The sequence below is a fragment of the Arachis hypogaea genome, chromosome 7 (genome assembly GCF_003086295.3).
Source record: "Arachis hypogaea cultivar Tifrunner chromosome 7, arahy.Tifrunner.gnm2.J5K5, whole genome shotgun sequence".
NCBI classification, from domain to species: Eukaryota; Viridiplantae; Streptophyta; class Magnoliopsida; order Fabales; family Fabaceae; genus Arachis; species Arachis hypogaea.
The window spans coordinates 8706158-8721284 of NC_092042.1; the positions used below are offsets into that span (position 1 = coordinate 8706158).

Sequence of the window (15127 nt, forward strand, 5' to 3'; positions counted from 1 at the left end):
AGTTGTTTGCGTTTTTCAGATAAAAATATATATGTTCGTTGATCGGGTTCCGAACAGATCGGGTGGACAGATGCAGGGGGTGAGGACGCCTTGGCTTGGGTCGCACTGCTTACGAGTAGTCGAGTACCTGAGCACTTGTCTTGGAGAAATGATGAGGGGGGGTGCCACCTGCAAAGACACTCCGACGCTCAAGTCAGTAATGTGCAGGCGAGCAGAGTAAAGGGTCGAAAGGATGTGACGTACCTCGTGGGAAGAGCCAATCTTCCCTTTATATACATGTCAGTAGTGGGCCCCTCATGGGACAGGCCCATATTCCCAAGGACGCTATCCTGCAGCCGTGTGTGAACCGTACAGGACGCGTGTCCGGGTCTGTTGGAGGACGCGTGTCCGGGTCGGGTATTGCTTGGGTCGGGTCGACCCGTGCAGATTTTGGGCCGGGCCGTAACAGTGCCCCCACGCGCCAATGGTAGTCGTGGGAGTTACCAATGGCGTGTCGTCTCACATCTCGTTTGGCCGGCCGCTCGCGGGAAGGGTATGCCCCCAACGCGCGTGTCCCTTGGTTGCCCAAGCAACCGTTTCATCGCTTCGTTTCTTGCGCCGAGCATTGAATGCTCATAATGGGGTGAAAAAACCCCGTTTGAAAAGACTATTCTGCCCCCAAGTGTTTTCGCGCTTTGGGGAAGCAGTTTTTAAACGACCGGTTTCGATGCTTCTATACTTTTTCACACTCCCCTTTCTTCCTCTCTGCTACAAGATTTCAAGGCGTTGCTGTGGTGCTTCTGTTCGTCCTTCTTGCATTTTCCCAGACTCGCAACTTCATCCTCTTTTCATCAACTTAGGTAATTTTTGAATCATTCCCCTTTTATGCATTATCCTTGTATGCTTGTTATTTGGTTTTTTGATGTTACTGTGTAGCCTTTTAGTTGCGAGTAGACGCGTTAGGGGGGGAGTACCATTCCAGGGTAGGTTTTTTCTTGATCTTTTTGCCATCTTAGTCGTGATTAGCCTTGGTCGGGGAGTCGTGGGGTTAGTATTTGTATTCGGTCTGAGCAACCGATCTCTTAGACTGACTGGATGGTCCCCCCATGTAGGTATGGCTCGCACGGTTTCCCGGGCTTCCGTTAACCCTGCGGCGTACGATCAATATGCTTGGGTCGTTTCCGATATAAGGGAATCACCCAATCAAATGGGCGAGGAGGAGCTCACCGAGTTCCGACAAGCCGGGTACTTGTGTGGTGGGACTGACGAGGAGGCCAATTACGATGTTTTCGTCCCGGCTCCTCACGAGCGATTGTACGAAATCAACTTCCAACCCCGCCAGGTCGCCGACTGGATTTGGTTCTACAAAGCCATGTTCACTCAAGTCGGGGTTCGTATTCCGTTTTCAGCCTTTCAAATGGGGCTCTTAAATCGAATTTCCGTGTCACCGTCGCAGTTGCATCCGAACAGTTGGGCCTCAATCCGCTGTTTCGAGATGGTCTGTGAATATCTCGAACTGCCGGTGTCTGTGGATGTTTTCCTCTTCTTCTTCACTCTCACAAACCCTTCCAAGGAGGGGAAACACAAAAAAGGGTTCATGTCCTTCCGGGCCGCCCAGGGTCGGAAGATTTTTAGTTTGTTTGAAGATTCTTATCATGGGTTTAAGGACAAATATTTTAAGGTCCGCCCTGCCAAAGGTCGTCACCCCTTTTGGTTGTCTTTGGAGGGGGTACGGCTCATCCCGACTTATTGGAGTTTCGGGGCAGGGGCCAATAGTTTTATTAAGGTAACTTATAATGGCATGTCGGCAGTGGATAAGCAAATTGCCGAGGTGCTGATGGCAGTTTTTGGGAAGAACCCAGTAAATCCCCACCTCCTGATGGGTGACCGGGAGTCCGGCCGTAATTATATTTGTGAGAAGCTTTTTACTTTTCCCTTTACCTTTTTTCCTTTTATTGATATTGTGTGACGATTAACCGACCTTTTTTGTTTTCCTGCAGTGGATATGTCTGCGTCGGTGACAGGTCTTCCCGACTTGTTTCAAACCTTTCTTGGTGGTGGTGATGACGAGGAGGGTGACGAGCAACCTGCCCCCAAGGGGCCTGATGCTCCTCCGGAGGACCAGGATGTTCCCGAGCAGAAGGCCGCAACCGACGGGATCGGCAGCTCGGCTCAGGGCGCCGCGGTTGAAGGTGGCAAAGCGGTCCATGTCTCCCCTCTCCGCGAGGTGATCGGAACTGGGGTTTCCGAGTCTAACCCGGATGTTGAGGTGGAAGAGGTTCCCAATCCGAAGAAGAGAAAGAAGGCCTCCACGGCGTCGTCTAGCCCTGAGGGAGTCCTTACTCTCATGGAGAGGAATTTCGATGCCGGGCAATTCATAGACTCCCAGCTGATCCCCGGTACCGAAGAGTACTTCCACGAGTCGTCTCTTGCCGGGCAGGCGAGGTGGATGTATCGCACTCTCCTGCGTGGCGCAGTCATAGCTCGGAAGGCCGAGTTCGAACTGTCTGGTATGGAGTCTCTCCGCCGGAGGTTGGATTCTGCCGGGAAGGCCAATAACAAGCTAAAAAGTGAAGTTGAGACTCTCCGGGAGCAGTTGACTCAATCTTCGGAAAAGTTGGATGCTGCCGAGAAGAAAGCCACCACTGCCGAGCAGAAAGCTACCGCCGCCGAACAAAAGGTAACAGCTGCCGAGAAGAAACAGAAAGAGTCGGACGCGACGATTGAACGCTTGGTCGAGCGTGAAATGGCTCTGGAAGGTCAAGTCGGTGCGGCGCAAAAGCGTGTGGCCGAAGTTGAGGAAGAGAGGCGGGCCGCGGAGGCCGAATTGTCGACATGGAAGGCGAAGTATAAGGACGTCGTCAAACAGGGCAAGGGTGCGATCCTGGCTACCGAGGACGCCCTCAAAGCTCAAATTAAGATTGTTGCCCCGGAATTCGACACGTCGGCGATTGGTGTCCGCAAGGTTATTCAGGATGGCAAGGTTGTCGATGTCCCCAAGAAATAAGTCCTCTTTTTATAGTTTTAGCCGTTTTGTTTTGACTTGTAAACTATTTTAGTTTCGGCCGTATTTGGCTTGCGAACAATTTGACGTTTAGCCGTTTTATCTTGGTTTGTGACTAACGACCGTTTTTAATCGTTTACTCATGTTGTCGTGATGATTTTCTCCTCATTCGTTTGGTTGTATTTCCGTTTCTTTTAACCGTTTTTTGGTTTATTGTCGTCACTTATGTCAATGGCCCATGGCCTTTTGCGTAGTCGTTTGACGGGTTCCCGGGGTGATCAGTCCCGGGGACGCGCGTCGTCGTTGGACGCGGTGATTTATCTGGAAAATTAAGTGACAAAATAGGAGAGAAAATTTGCACAAGTATATCTTATTCGGTAATTGTATAAAGGACTTGTAAGTCGCTATGAGAAGTTCAAAAGGTAAATTTGCGAATTGACTACTTAGCTAGCCTGGTCGGTTTGTCGGGCCTTCATCTAGGAGTAGAATCTTCTTAGGTTGTCCGCATTCCATGTTCTCGGGACTTCCTTGCCGTCAAGTCTTTCTAGCTTGAATGCTCCTTTTCCCATCACTTTCTTGATTCTATATGGGCCTTCCCAGTTGGCCGCTAACTTGCCTTCTCCAGGGGTCGGTAGGCCGATATCATTTCGTCTCAGGACGAGATCGTTTGGCTCGAATTCCCTCTTGAGTACTTTGGTGTTGTAGCGCAGAGCCACTCTTTGTTTAAGCGCCGTTTCTGTCAAATGGGCCATTTCCCTGGCTTCATCTATTAGGTCCTTTTCTACGGTTTCCTCCACTCCCTTTAGGAGCAACCGCGGGCTTGGTTCCCCGATCTCCACGGGTATTACCGCGTCCACACCGTACGTTAGTCGGAAAGGAGTTTCTTTAGTAGACGACTGCTCGGTCGTTCGGTAGGACCAGAGAACCGCTGCTAGTTCATCGGCCCAAGCACCCTTTTTATTGTCCAACCTCTTTTTCAGCCCTGAAAGGATAACCTTGTTGGCGGACTCTACTTGTCCGTTCGTCTGAGGGTGTTCTACCGAAGAGAACCTTTGCCTTACACCCAGGCCGCCGAGAAATTCCGTGAACTTCTTGTCAGTAAATTGTGTGCCGTTGTCCGAGATGACGACTTCTGGTATCCCGAACCGTGTTATCACCTGCCTCCACATGAATTTTCTACAATTGGACGAGGATATGCTAGCTAGTGGCTCAGCTTCTATCCACTTGGTATAGTAATCAATTGCTACTATGAGATACTTGACCTGCCCAGGGCCGACCGGGAAGGGCCCTAAGAGGTCGACTCCCCACTGAGCGAATGGCCGTGAGGTCGTTAGCAGACTTAACTCGGAGGCCGGTGCCCTGGCAAAGTTGGCGTTCTGTTGGCACTTTACGCATTTTTTGACAAACTCTTTGGAATCTGTCATCATTGACGGCCAGTAGTACCCAGCTCGGATTAGTTTCCTTGCTAGGGCTTTGCCCCCGATGTGGTGTCCACAGCAGCCCTCGTGGACTTCCTTGAGGACGTAGTCCGTTTGGTCGGGGCGTAGGCACTTCAGTAGGGGTTGGCTGAGCCCTTTCCTGAACAGCTGTCCTTGGATGACGGCGTATTTGGCCGCTTCTCTTCTTAATTTCGCCGCATCCTTTTCATCACCAGGAACTTGGCCGTGTTCCAGGAAGTTGGTGATGGGGTCTAGCCATGAAGAACTTAGGGTTGTCATGTGCAGTACAATTGCTGGTTCTCTTGTCATGCCTTGGATGAGAGACCGGTTCCCCTCCCCTGGCTTTGTGCTGGCCAACTTCGATAGAAGGTCTGCCCGTGTGTTCCTTTCTCTGGGTACGTGATGGACCGTGACCTCTTCGAACTTTTGGCTCAAGCTTTTAACCTTTTCCAAGTACTTCAGTAGCAGGGGGTCTTTGGCTTGGTAGCTGCCGTTTACTTGGGAAGTGACGACTTGGGAATCGCTACATATTTCCAGCCTTCTTGCGCCGACTTCTGCCGCAAGGGTTAAGCCTCCTATGAGGGCTTCATATTCTGCTTGGTTGTTCGAGATGGGAAACTCGAATCTAATCGACTGTTCGTATACCACCCCAACCGGGCTTTCCAGGATGATCCCGGCACCTCCAAAGGTCTGGTTGGAGGCTCCGTCCACATGGAGCTTCCACCGTGTACCCATGTCTTCGCTTGGGTCTCCCGTTACTTCAACTAAAAAATCCGCCATGGCTTGCGCCTTGATGGCTTGCCGGTGCTCGTATCGGATGTCGTATTGGGAGAGTTCGATGGACCAAGTCATCATTCTTCCCGCTAGATCGGGTTTTTGGAGGACTTGCCGGATCCCTTGGTCCGTTCTGACAACAACTTGGTGACTTTGGAAGTACTGTTTTAGCCTTCTCGAGGAAGTTAGGAGTGCTAAGGCTAGCTTTTCCAACTTGCTATATCTTAATTCCGCTCCTTGCAGGGCCCTGCTTATGAAGTAGACTGGCTGTTGGGCTTTCCCGTCCTCCCGTACCAGTACTGCGGCCAGGGCTTCGCTTGTTATAGCGAGGTATAGGTATAGTGGTTCCCCGTCCCTTGGCTTCCCGAGAACGGGGGGTGCCGCCAGGATTTCCTTGAAGTGTCGAAAGGCTTCTTCGCATGCGGGTGTCCACTCAAATGCCATCCCTTTCTTCATGAGGTTAAAAAATGGTAGGGCCTTTGTCGCCGAAGCTCCGAGAAACCGGGAAAGTGAGGTCAACCGTCCTGCCAACCTCTGGACGTCCTTGATACAGCCCGGGCTCTTCATCTGGAGTATTGCCTGGCATTTCTCCGGGTTAGCTTCTACCCCTCTCTGAGTTATCATAAATCCCAGGAACTTGCCAGCTTCCATGGCGAAGGCGCACTTGAGGGGGTTCAGCCTCATACCGTGTTGACGGAGGGATGCAAATACACTTGCTAGGTCGTTCAAGAGGTCGTCAGGTCGTGTTGTCTTTGCCAGGATGTCGTCCACGTAAACTTCAACCGTTTTCCCTATGAGGTCGTGGAATATCCTGTTCATCAGCCTTTGATATGTTGCCCCCGCATTTTTCAAGCCGAATGGCATTACCTTATAGCAGAAAGTTCCTCCTGGCGTTATGAACGCCGTTTTGTCTTCGTCTGGACGGTGCATCGGTATCTGATTGTAACCGGAGTAGGCGTCCATGAAACTCAGATACCGGTATCCCACCGCGGCGTCGACGAGTGCATCTATGTTGGGGAGGGGGAAGCAATCTTTGGGGCATGCTTTGTTAAGGTCAGAGTAGTCCACGCACATTCTCCACCTGCCATTGTGTTTTTTCACCAATACCACGTTTGACAGCCACGTCGAGTAGTCCACTTCCCGTATGAAGCCTGCTTCTAGGAGGCCGGCCGTTTGCTTGGCTACCTCCTCTGCCCTTTCCGCCGACATCTTTCTCCTCCGTTGAGCCACTGGGCGTGCTTCCGGCTTGACGGCTAGATGATGTGAGATGATTTTTGGATCTATGCCCGGCATGTCGGCTGGTGTCCAGGCGAACAAGTCTCTGTTGGCCCTTATCATTTCAATCAAAGGCTCCTTCAGCTCATGTGGGAGGTTCTTGTTAACGAATATGAACTTTTCCCCTTCGTCGTCGATTCTAAGCTTCTCCAGGTCCCCTTCTGGTTTCGGCCTCGGCTTGTCCTCTACCCTGGCATCGAGGTCGGCTAGGAACACGCCGGATGCTTCCTTGGACTTCTTTCTAAGGGAAAGGCTGGCGTTGTCACAAGCGACCGCCGTCTCGAGGTCTCCTCTTATGGTCCCTATGGATCCATCATCGGTAACAAACTTCATAACTAGTAGCTTGGTGTTAATTATGGCTTCAAAGTCATTGATTGTTTTTCTTCCCAAGATGATGTTGTAGGCTGTGGAATCTCGGAGAATTACGAACTCGACCATCGCCGATCTTCGGCCTTGCATCTGTCCCACCGAGATTGGTAGGGAAATGACTCCGTCTGGTTTGATGAAGTGGTCGCCTAACCCGATAACCCCGTGCTGGTGAGTCGTCAGGTCGGCATCCTTTAGCCCTAGTGCGTCGAACACGTTGCGGAACATGATGTTTGAATCAGCTCCTGTGTCGACAAGGATTCGTTTGACGAGGCCGGTTCCCACTCTGGCCGTTATGACCATGGGGGGGCTTTCCGGCACGTCGCTGAACCATTGGTCTTCTGGGCCGAAGGAGATGGACGGAGGTTTTTTGGTACTTTGCATCGGTGGGGATGAGATCGCCAGAACCTTGGCGTCTTTCTTGTGAGCCGACCGGGATTTTGGTGCAGCGTTTTTTGCCGTTACCACGTTTATCACAGTGAGGCCATGGTCTCTGTCTTCGGGCTCTTGTCGCCGCTTGGCCAAGCGTGTCTTGCCTTCCTCGTCTTGATCACGATAACGCCTTCTAGGCTCCCTGATGAGATGGGAGAACGCTGCTAGCTTTCCTTCCCTTATCGCCTGTTCTAGTGCATCCTTCAGGTCGAAACAGTCCTGTGTTTGATGGCCATACCCCTTATGGTAATCACAATAAAGGTTCTTGTTTCCTCCCGTACGGTCCTTAAGTGGTCGGGGCTTCGGAAGAATTCCCTTCTCCGCTATTTGTTGATAAACTTCCACGATGGGGAGGGTGAGCGGAGTGTAGTTAGTAAATTTTCCGACTCGAGGGAACGGCCTAGGTCCTTTGTTTGATGCCTCCTCTCTGGCCTTTTCTTTTGCTCTCTCACCGTCGCCACCGGACTGCCGAGCCTGGCCGTAGCCGGACTGCCGCTTATTGGCAGCCACAACTCGGCTGACTTCCTCGTCGTTTATGTACTCCTTGGCCACCGTCTGGATTTCATGCATTGTCCAGACCGGCTTCGTGGTAAGGTGTTTTCGGAAATTCTCGTTGAGGAGGCCGTTTGTCAGGCAGAGACTGGCCACCGAGTCGGTCAAGCCGTCAATCTCCAAGCATTCGTCGTTGAACCGATCTAGGTACCTCCTGGTCGGCTCTCCCTGTCTCTGGGTTACCCCTAGAAGGTTGATGGGGTGCTTGGCCTTTGCTATTCGCGTTGTAAATTGGGCCAGGAATGCACGGCTGATGTCTGAGAAATTGTAGATGGAACCTTGAGGGAGGCCGTTAAACCATCTGATCGCTGGTCCTGCTAGTGTTACCGGGAAGGCGCGGCATCTTACTTCGTCCCCTACTCCCTCTAGATTCATCCTGGCCTCGAAGGCCGTGAGGTGTTCTAGAGGGTCTTGAGTTCCGTCATACCTCATGTCCGTTGGTTTGTCGAAGTGTTTCGGCAACCGGACTTCGAGGATAGACCGGTGGAACGGGGTGACACCCATTATGATGGGTTGCCGTGTTCTCTCGGATCTCCCTTCCCCGTCTTCGTGACCTCTTGCTGCTCGGCGGGTTGGTCCGCCTCGGGAGTAGATGATCCTGTCGTTTCGCCTTCTTACTATAGGTGACTCCTCCCGCGTGCTCTCCGCTTCCGTCCGGAAAGCGGATGTACGCCGTTGGTGGCTTCGGTGAGAGTCTTCTTCCTCGCTCCCGGGAGACGGGGTAAAGCTGGGATCAGTAGACCGTCCATCCCGCTCCCGGTCGGCTAGCTGTCGCTCTAAGTTCTGGACTCTGTGGCGTAGCTCCTGCATTATTATGGCGCTATCGCCACCCGTTCCCCCGAAAGGTCGTGTTCTCGTGTGTTGCTGAGGGGACCTCCGCCGCCCCCTCAGTGAGGCGACAGAGGCTGCCCCCTCCGCTCCGGCTGCTCGAGCTTGGTCACCGGGACCCAGCACGACTTCCATTTAGGCAAGGATCCCCACAGACGGCGCCAATGTTCGTTGATCGGGTTCCGAACAGATCGGGTGGACAGATGCAGGGGTGAGGACGCCTTGGCTTGGGTCGCACTGCTTACGAGTAGTCGAGTACCTGAGCACTTGTCTTGGAGAAATGATGAGGGGGGTGCCACCTGCAAAGACACTCCGACGCTCAAGTCAGCAATGTGCAGGCGAGCAGAGTAAAGGGTCGAAAGGATGTGACGTACCTCGTGGGAAGAGCCAATCTTTCCTTTATATACATGTCAGTAGTGGGCCCCTCATGGGACAGGCCCATATTCCCAAGGACGCTATCCTGCAGCCGTGTGTGAACCGTACAGGACGCGTGTCCGGGTCGGTTGGAGGACGCGTGTCCGGATCGGGTATTGCTTGGGTCGGGTCGACCCGTGCAGATTTTGGGCCGGGCCGTAACAATATATTTTTTAAATAAATATTTATTCTATTTAATGAATTGTTTATTTGTACTTTTGAAAAAAAGTGAAACTAAAAAGTAAACAGATTTTTTTGTGCTTTTTACACCTACTTTTGTCATAAATAAAAACGATTGAAGAGAAAGAAAACTTGAAAAAAAAAAAGGTTAGAATTTAGATTTTCTAAATTTTAAATTTTTATTTTAAAGAATAAAATAAGATTTTTTATCGTTAAATTTTTTTTCATATTGTTTTAGTCTTATTTATAAAATAAATAATGATAAATTATATTTTATTCTCTAAAAAAAATTTTAAAATTATGAGAATTTAAATCCAAAAAATTATAATTAAAAATTTAATTTTCTGATTTTTAAAATAATTTAATTATCTTGTGTATTAAATGTATATTATAATAATATAATAATAAGTTTTTATATTTTGATGTATTTAGTGTATTAAATTTTTTTAATTATCTTAGTAAAATATTTTTTTATAGTACTTTTAAAATGTGTTCTGAAAACATATGTTAACAAAAAAAATTATTTATTTTAAAAATATAAATTTTTAACTACCACATAAAAAATTGAATTAATATATTACAAACACAAGTATGTGTATATCTATTTTAAATTATACCTTTTAATTTAAATATATCATGTTATATTTGATCATGATTGTAATTTTACACTAGAAATTACTTCTATAAATATATTTATTAATTTTATACTTTTGAAAAAAAAACACTTCTGTCAATTGCACGTATAAACAAACCCTATATTTTGTTTTTACACGATCAAGATGAAAAAAAAAAACTTCCATATAATTCTATGTAAAAATAAAAAACATGAAAACCTTTTTAATTTTTTTAGGATTTTTTAAATATTTTTAAATATTCTTAATATTTAATTTATTTTAATCGTGTCCCTAATGCTTTAAAGATATTTTAATTATAACTTTGAGGGTTAACATCGTTAACAGAGATAATAACTGTGTGCTGACATGTCACTAACACTTGACAATCCTAAGCTAATATATCAGTAATATATTAATGTAGAATTGTTATATATTGTCCAACTTAAGTATATAACTGAAACAATAAATAAAATCAAATATTAAGGATAAAATTAAAATAAAATATAAACATTGAGGATAAAATTAAGATATATTATTCGATAATTATTTTCTAAATAAAAATTATATTAATAATATCCTTAAAATTAAACATACTACTTTTATCGAGATTTATTTTAATACAATAATATTTTTTGTTAAAAACAAAAAAAAATAATAAATACTATATATTCTTCTTAGAAAATTATAATTTTTTTTATCATTTTTAATATATAAAATTAACTTGAATACCTTTAAAATAATTTTTAAAGTTATAAAAATAATTTTATATTGATAAATGTATAAAAAGTAACGATAAACATATTTCAATATATTGATAATATACAAATAATTTTATACTATTAATGGTATTTAATCTTGTTACTTTATTCATAAGATATTTAAAATAGTAAACTATTGAATATACCACTCTTTCTAGTCGAGTGCCTTGCGGCGCCTTGAACGATGAGAGAAGGCGATACCGAATAGAATAACTCAAGGGCACTGGCTACTCCATCAACTCAATTTCGTTGCGTAAGTGAGGAGGCCAGTCTTCACTTGAAATCTTTCGTAGGCTCATCTCGTCGATTGGCATTCCGATCCTGGTCATTCATAGATAGTCGGCACTTTTAGTCATAGGCTATCGCCCATTCCTGATAGCCGCAGCTCTGCCCGTTCCCTATTCCATTAAAGAAGAATGAATGGGAATTGATCTTACAACGGCTGGGCAAAATCCATCACGTTCCGCTAGCACTAAAAAGGCTACTCCTAGTAGAAGTGGTAGAATTATTCCTAGTATTTCAGCTGGAACAGCTATGTACGTTTTCGATTTTCTATTCACTCATGATCTGGCCTGGTCGACCCAATCATGATATTGAAGGATGGGACCTTTTCTCGAAAAACTTTTTTTTCACATTTTCGGAACTAGAAGACATAGTTGATGAGATCTGGGTAATACCCGGAATAGCAATTTATGATACTATGCAATTTGTACGACCCTTTTAGAAAATTTCTTCAATATATGTATTTACAAGAGAATTAGTACTATTTGTGCCCTCGACATTTACGATTTGATCATAATTTTAATGAAAGTTTAGTTTACTTTAAAAAATATAAAATACATGACGATTTTAATTAGAGAGATACACAGTTTATCTTAGCTTTGAACAACTAACGATTATCAATGTTCTTAAATTTTATAGATATATTCGAAAATTTTCCAAAAAATTGTCTTATAAATATATCGAAATTAAATCATTTTGTATACATATCTCATTTTAAAAAATTGACAGAAAACCATCAAAATTTATTATTTTTAAGTATTATTTTTAATTATTAATTCAATTTTTTTAATTTAATAATTTAATAACGTACTTTAATTCATATTTTTAACTATTAATAGTTAATTAATGATAAAAAATAATATATTTTAATAATAATTTAATATTTTTTTCCATTTAATATTTAATTTTCTGAGTAAAACAATATCTTTCAAAAAAGAGAAATGGTTGCATATTACTTTCCTTTCCTCCTTTTTTTCCCTCTCCAATCTTTTCAAAATTTGAACTTAACCTCTCTCTCACGGTCTCACCCGTTCGCATTACATTTGACTAAAATGATCACTTGTGATTGTTTATTTGTAATTTATTTATTACCTCTTCCCACTGTAAATCAATGTTAATTTTTTTTGGTGACTAAATCAATGTTAATTTGTTAATAAATAATAAATTTCCCCAAAAAGCACTAAAAAAATGAAAAAAAAAAACTGTACAAATAGCTCACTAAATAAGTATTAAACATTCAAAATCGCACATGCTCTGCACTAGGTAGGGTTATGAATGAGTGACCCGCACCATAATAACCCATTTTCCATTTATACCCTTAAATGAATGCCAATCCAATCTCCTTCTTTTTCTCTTCATCAGTTCATCCCTTTCAGAAACACAAAACCTTTTCTCTCTACACACACGCGCTATCCTTTTCCCCGAAACCACTTTCTGTTATCTCACACTTCACCGCTCCATGTGGCCACCGTGGCTGAACTCGCCGAGCCGCGTCCGCACTACGCCGCCACCATCTCCGTCGCCGTCGCATTCCGGAGCTCGCTCCCTCAGCTTTTCCTGCTCCTCATTCAAAGACATCCAGAAACTCCTCCAAGAAGAAGAACAACTCGAACGCGGAAGCACGCTCGCTCCTTCACCTAGATCCTCTTCACTCTTCCGCAGAATCCGCATCTCCACCTCCGTCCTCCGAGCGTTTGGCTCACGCGCTTCCCTTCCGCCGCCGCCACCACAGGCTACATTGCCTCCTGGCCTTGACCGTGGCGTCGTCATCTACTTCACCAGCCTCCGCGTCGTTCGCCGCACCTTCGACGACTGCCGCGCCGTCAGATCGATCCTCCGGAACTTCCGCGTCGCAGTCGACGAGCGCGACGTCTCTATCGACGACAGGTTCCGCGACGAGCTCAACTCCATCCTCGGCCGCAAGACCGCAACGCTGCCTAGGGTTTTCATCGGCGGCGAGTACGTCGGCGGAGCTGACGACGTCCGGCAGCTCCATGAGAGTGGCGATCTGCAGCGGCTGATTGAACGGTTGCCGAAGTCAAATCAGATCAACAGTTGCTGCGATCGGTGCGGCGGTTTCAGATTCGTGGTGTGCGAGGAGTGTAGCGGTAGCCACAAGATCTTTGCAGAGAAGAGCGGCCGGTTCAGGAACTGTTTATCTTGCAACGCCAACGGCTTGATTAGGTGCCCCACATGCTTCTTCGTGCACCCGCGCCACACCAAATAATTATGCTTAGTTACTTACAGCTCAGCTCACAACTACTCAGAGAAAATCCCCAACAAAAAAAGGGGAATAGTTAACTGTTTTAATTTGTTGATAAATAAACTAGTGTACGAATTTAGCGTTAGCGTGTGATTTCAATTTCTAAGGCATAAATTATTTAGGAGCCAGCTTTGATTTGTTATAATTTATGTTGCATGGACATTAATGATCACATGGAGTAACAGTACATGACTATATGCACCATTAGCAGACTGAACTTTTTGTGGCAGACTCATGAGCGGGGAACATGACTTCAAAGTTATGTCTGGTTGGTGAATGCCAAATTTTGAACCCTGTGTCACGCACTAATTCAAAAGAGTGCTCGTAAGTAACTTTTTAGGGTTTAATTTTTGGGGCAAGACCAATTCTAGGTGGTGGGAACTGGGAAGCAAAGGCACGTTGGACTCTGTTTAGGCTCTGGCCCAATTCTATGTTTCCTTGTTTTTGGAGCATTTATAAGTAGTTCACTTTTGCATATTGAGCCAACTCATTTCTCTTTTGTTGTTAACAAATCATTGATTATGATAACTAAGAGTTAAGTAGCTAAAGTTAGGTATACAAAAAAAAAAAGTAGCTAGAGTTAGGGTTCAAAAGTGTTACTAAAAGTATTATCTACCTATGATGTTACAAAATCCATAATCTCTCACTCTGAACAAAAAAAAAAAAGAAGAGAGTTAAGTAGCTAATGGGTATGAAGAAAGATATGATTAATAATACTTCTCTTATTTGCAGCACAAATTTTAACTATTTAAGATCATTTCTTATTTTGCCTGCGCTTTGAAGCTTGTAGGTGACCCACTGTCCGTCCCCTTCTAGTTTCTCAATTGAATGAAATTTAGACAAATAATATCTAGTAAAATTTTAAATTAATGTCTAATAATTTTTTGGCTGGATAAATTAGTTTATGACAAATTAATCCCGATTTCTAGAATATTAAACAAACTAGTCTTCTAATAAAAAGGGACAAATTAGTCTTTTACTTCTTAAAAAGTTTTAAATAATTTAATTTCTCTATTACATTACTCTTTTAGAAAAAAACGAATGACTAATTTATCACATGTTAAGAAATACTAAGAATTATTTTGTTATTTTATTTTATTTAAAGCCAATTTGTCTAATATCTTAAAAAGAATCTGAGTCCAAATTATCGTTTTCTTAAAAACTAATTTGTCCAAACAAAAAAAATTGACTAATTTAACTTTAAAGTATTGCTCATAATATCCTTCTTGACCATTGTCTGGAGATATAGCCATAAAGGTAAATAAATGCTGGCTTAGGCCTCAGGTAGGTATTGTTTCTGACATTACATAACCCTTCGGCCTCCACCAAAATTTAAACCGCAAGCAAGAATAGCGTGATTTGTAATTAACTTTATGCTGTTAATTAAAAATTATAAAATAATTTGATATATTTGACTAAATTATTATTAAATAATTTTTAACTATTAATTTCGTACGAAAATAATATGAGAATCTTCGCCATCTTCTTAGTTCAAAATAAAAGACTAATGTTACCTGGTATATACATTAGTTACATTAGTGTATTGAATCGGTGGCTTTTATCATTGTTGTGTTTGTTTACAAAGACAGAATACTAAGACATGAATACAGAGACATAAAATTATGTTTGGCAGAAAAAATATGAACAGAAATAGTGTGTCTAGAAACACTAAATTAATATATTTTGTGTACATCCTAACAGAAAAGATACAAGAATACTAACAAGGGATACAACTTATTTTTCATTCTTTTTTTATTATTTTTGTTAATTTTTCACAATTATATTTTTTATTATTATATTTTTCATCTCAAATTTTTTAAATGAAAAAAATGAGAATAAATTAAATTTTTATAATTTATTCTAATTTATCACCAAATAAAATATATGAACATAAAATTTTATATTTCTGTCCATTAATATCTTATCTTATCATATTTTTAATGTTTTGTCATATCCTGTTTTTAAAA

General features: G+C 43.7%; 2 protein-coding genes across 2 annotated transcripts; one reads left to right on the top strand and one right to left on the bottom strand.

The window, feature by feature from the left end:
• Positions 1 to 3459: 3459 nt before the first annotated feature.
• Positions 3460 to 8784, bottom strand: LOC112701084 (uncharacterized). The gene is made up of 2 exons (XM_025751883.1): positions 6304 to 8784; positions 3460 to 6132 (listed from the first exon to the last, which is right to left on the bottom strand). The coding sequence occupies exons 1-2, from the start codon at positions 8782 to 8784 to the stop codon at positions 3460 to 3462; spliced, it is 5154 nt and encodes a 1717-aa protein (XP_025607668.1).
• Positions 8785 to 12356: 3572 nt separating this feature from the next.
• Positions 12357 to 13124, top strand: LOC112701085 (uncharacterized protein At3g28850). The gene has a single exon (XM_025751884.1). It carries the CDS (start codon positions 12357 to 12359, stop codon positions 13122 to 13124), a length of 768 nt encoding a protein of 255 aa, XP_025607669.1.
• Positions 13125 to 15127: the final 2003 nt, after the last annotated feature.

What these genes read in the sequence shown, in the direction of transcription:
- LOC112701084 (XM_025751883.1), bottom strand. Translation starts at nt 8,784, where the DNA reads ATGGAAGTCGTGCTGGGTCCCGGTGACCAAGCTCGAGCAGCCGGAGCG. An exon ending in CGACGTGGCTGTCAAACGTG is followed by an intron (nt 6,133 to 6,303) that starts GTATTGGTGAAA and finishes GGTTACAATCAG; the next exon opens with ATACCGATGCACCGTCCAGA.
- LOC112701085 (XM_025751884.1), top strand. Translation starts at nt 12,357, where the DNA reads ATGTGGCCACCGTGGCTGAACTCGCCGAGCCGCGTCCGCACTACGCCG.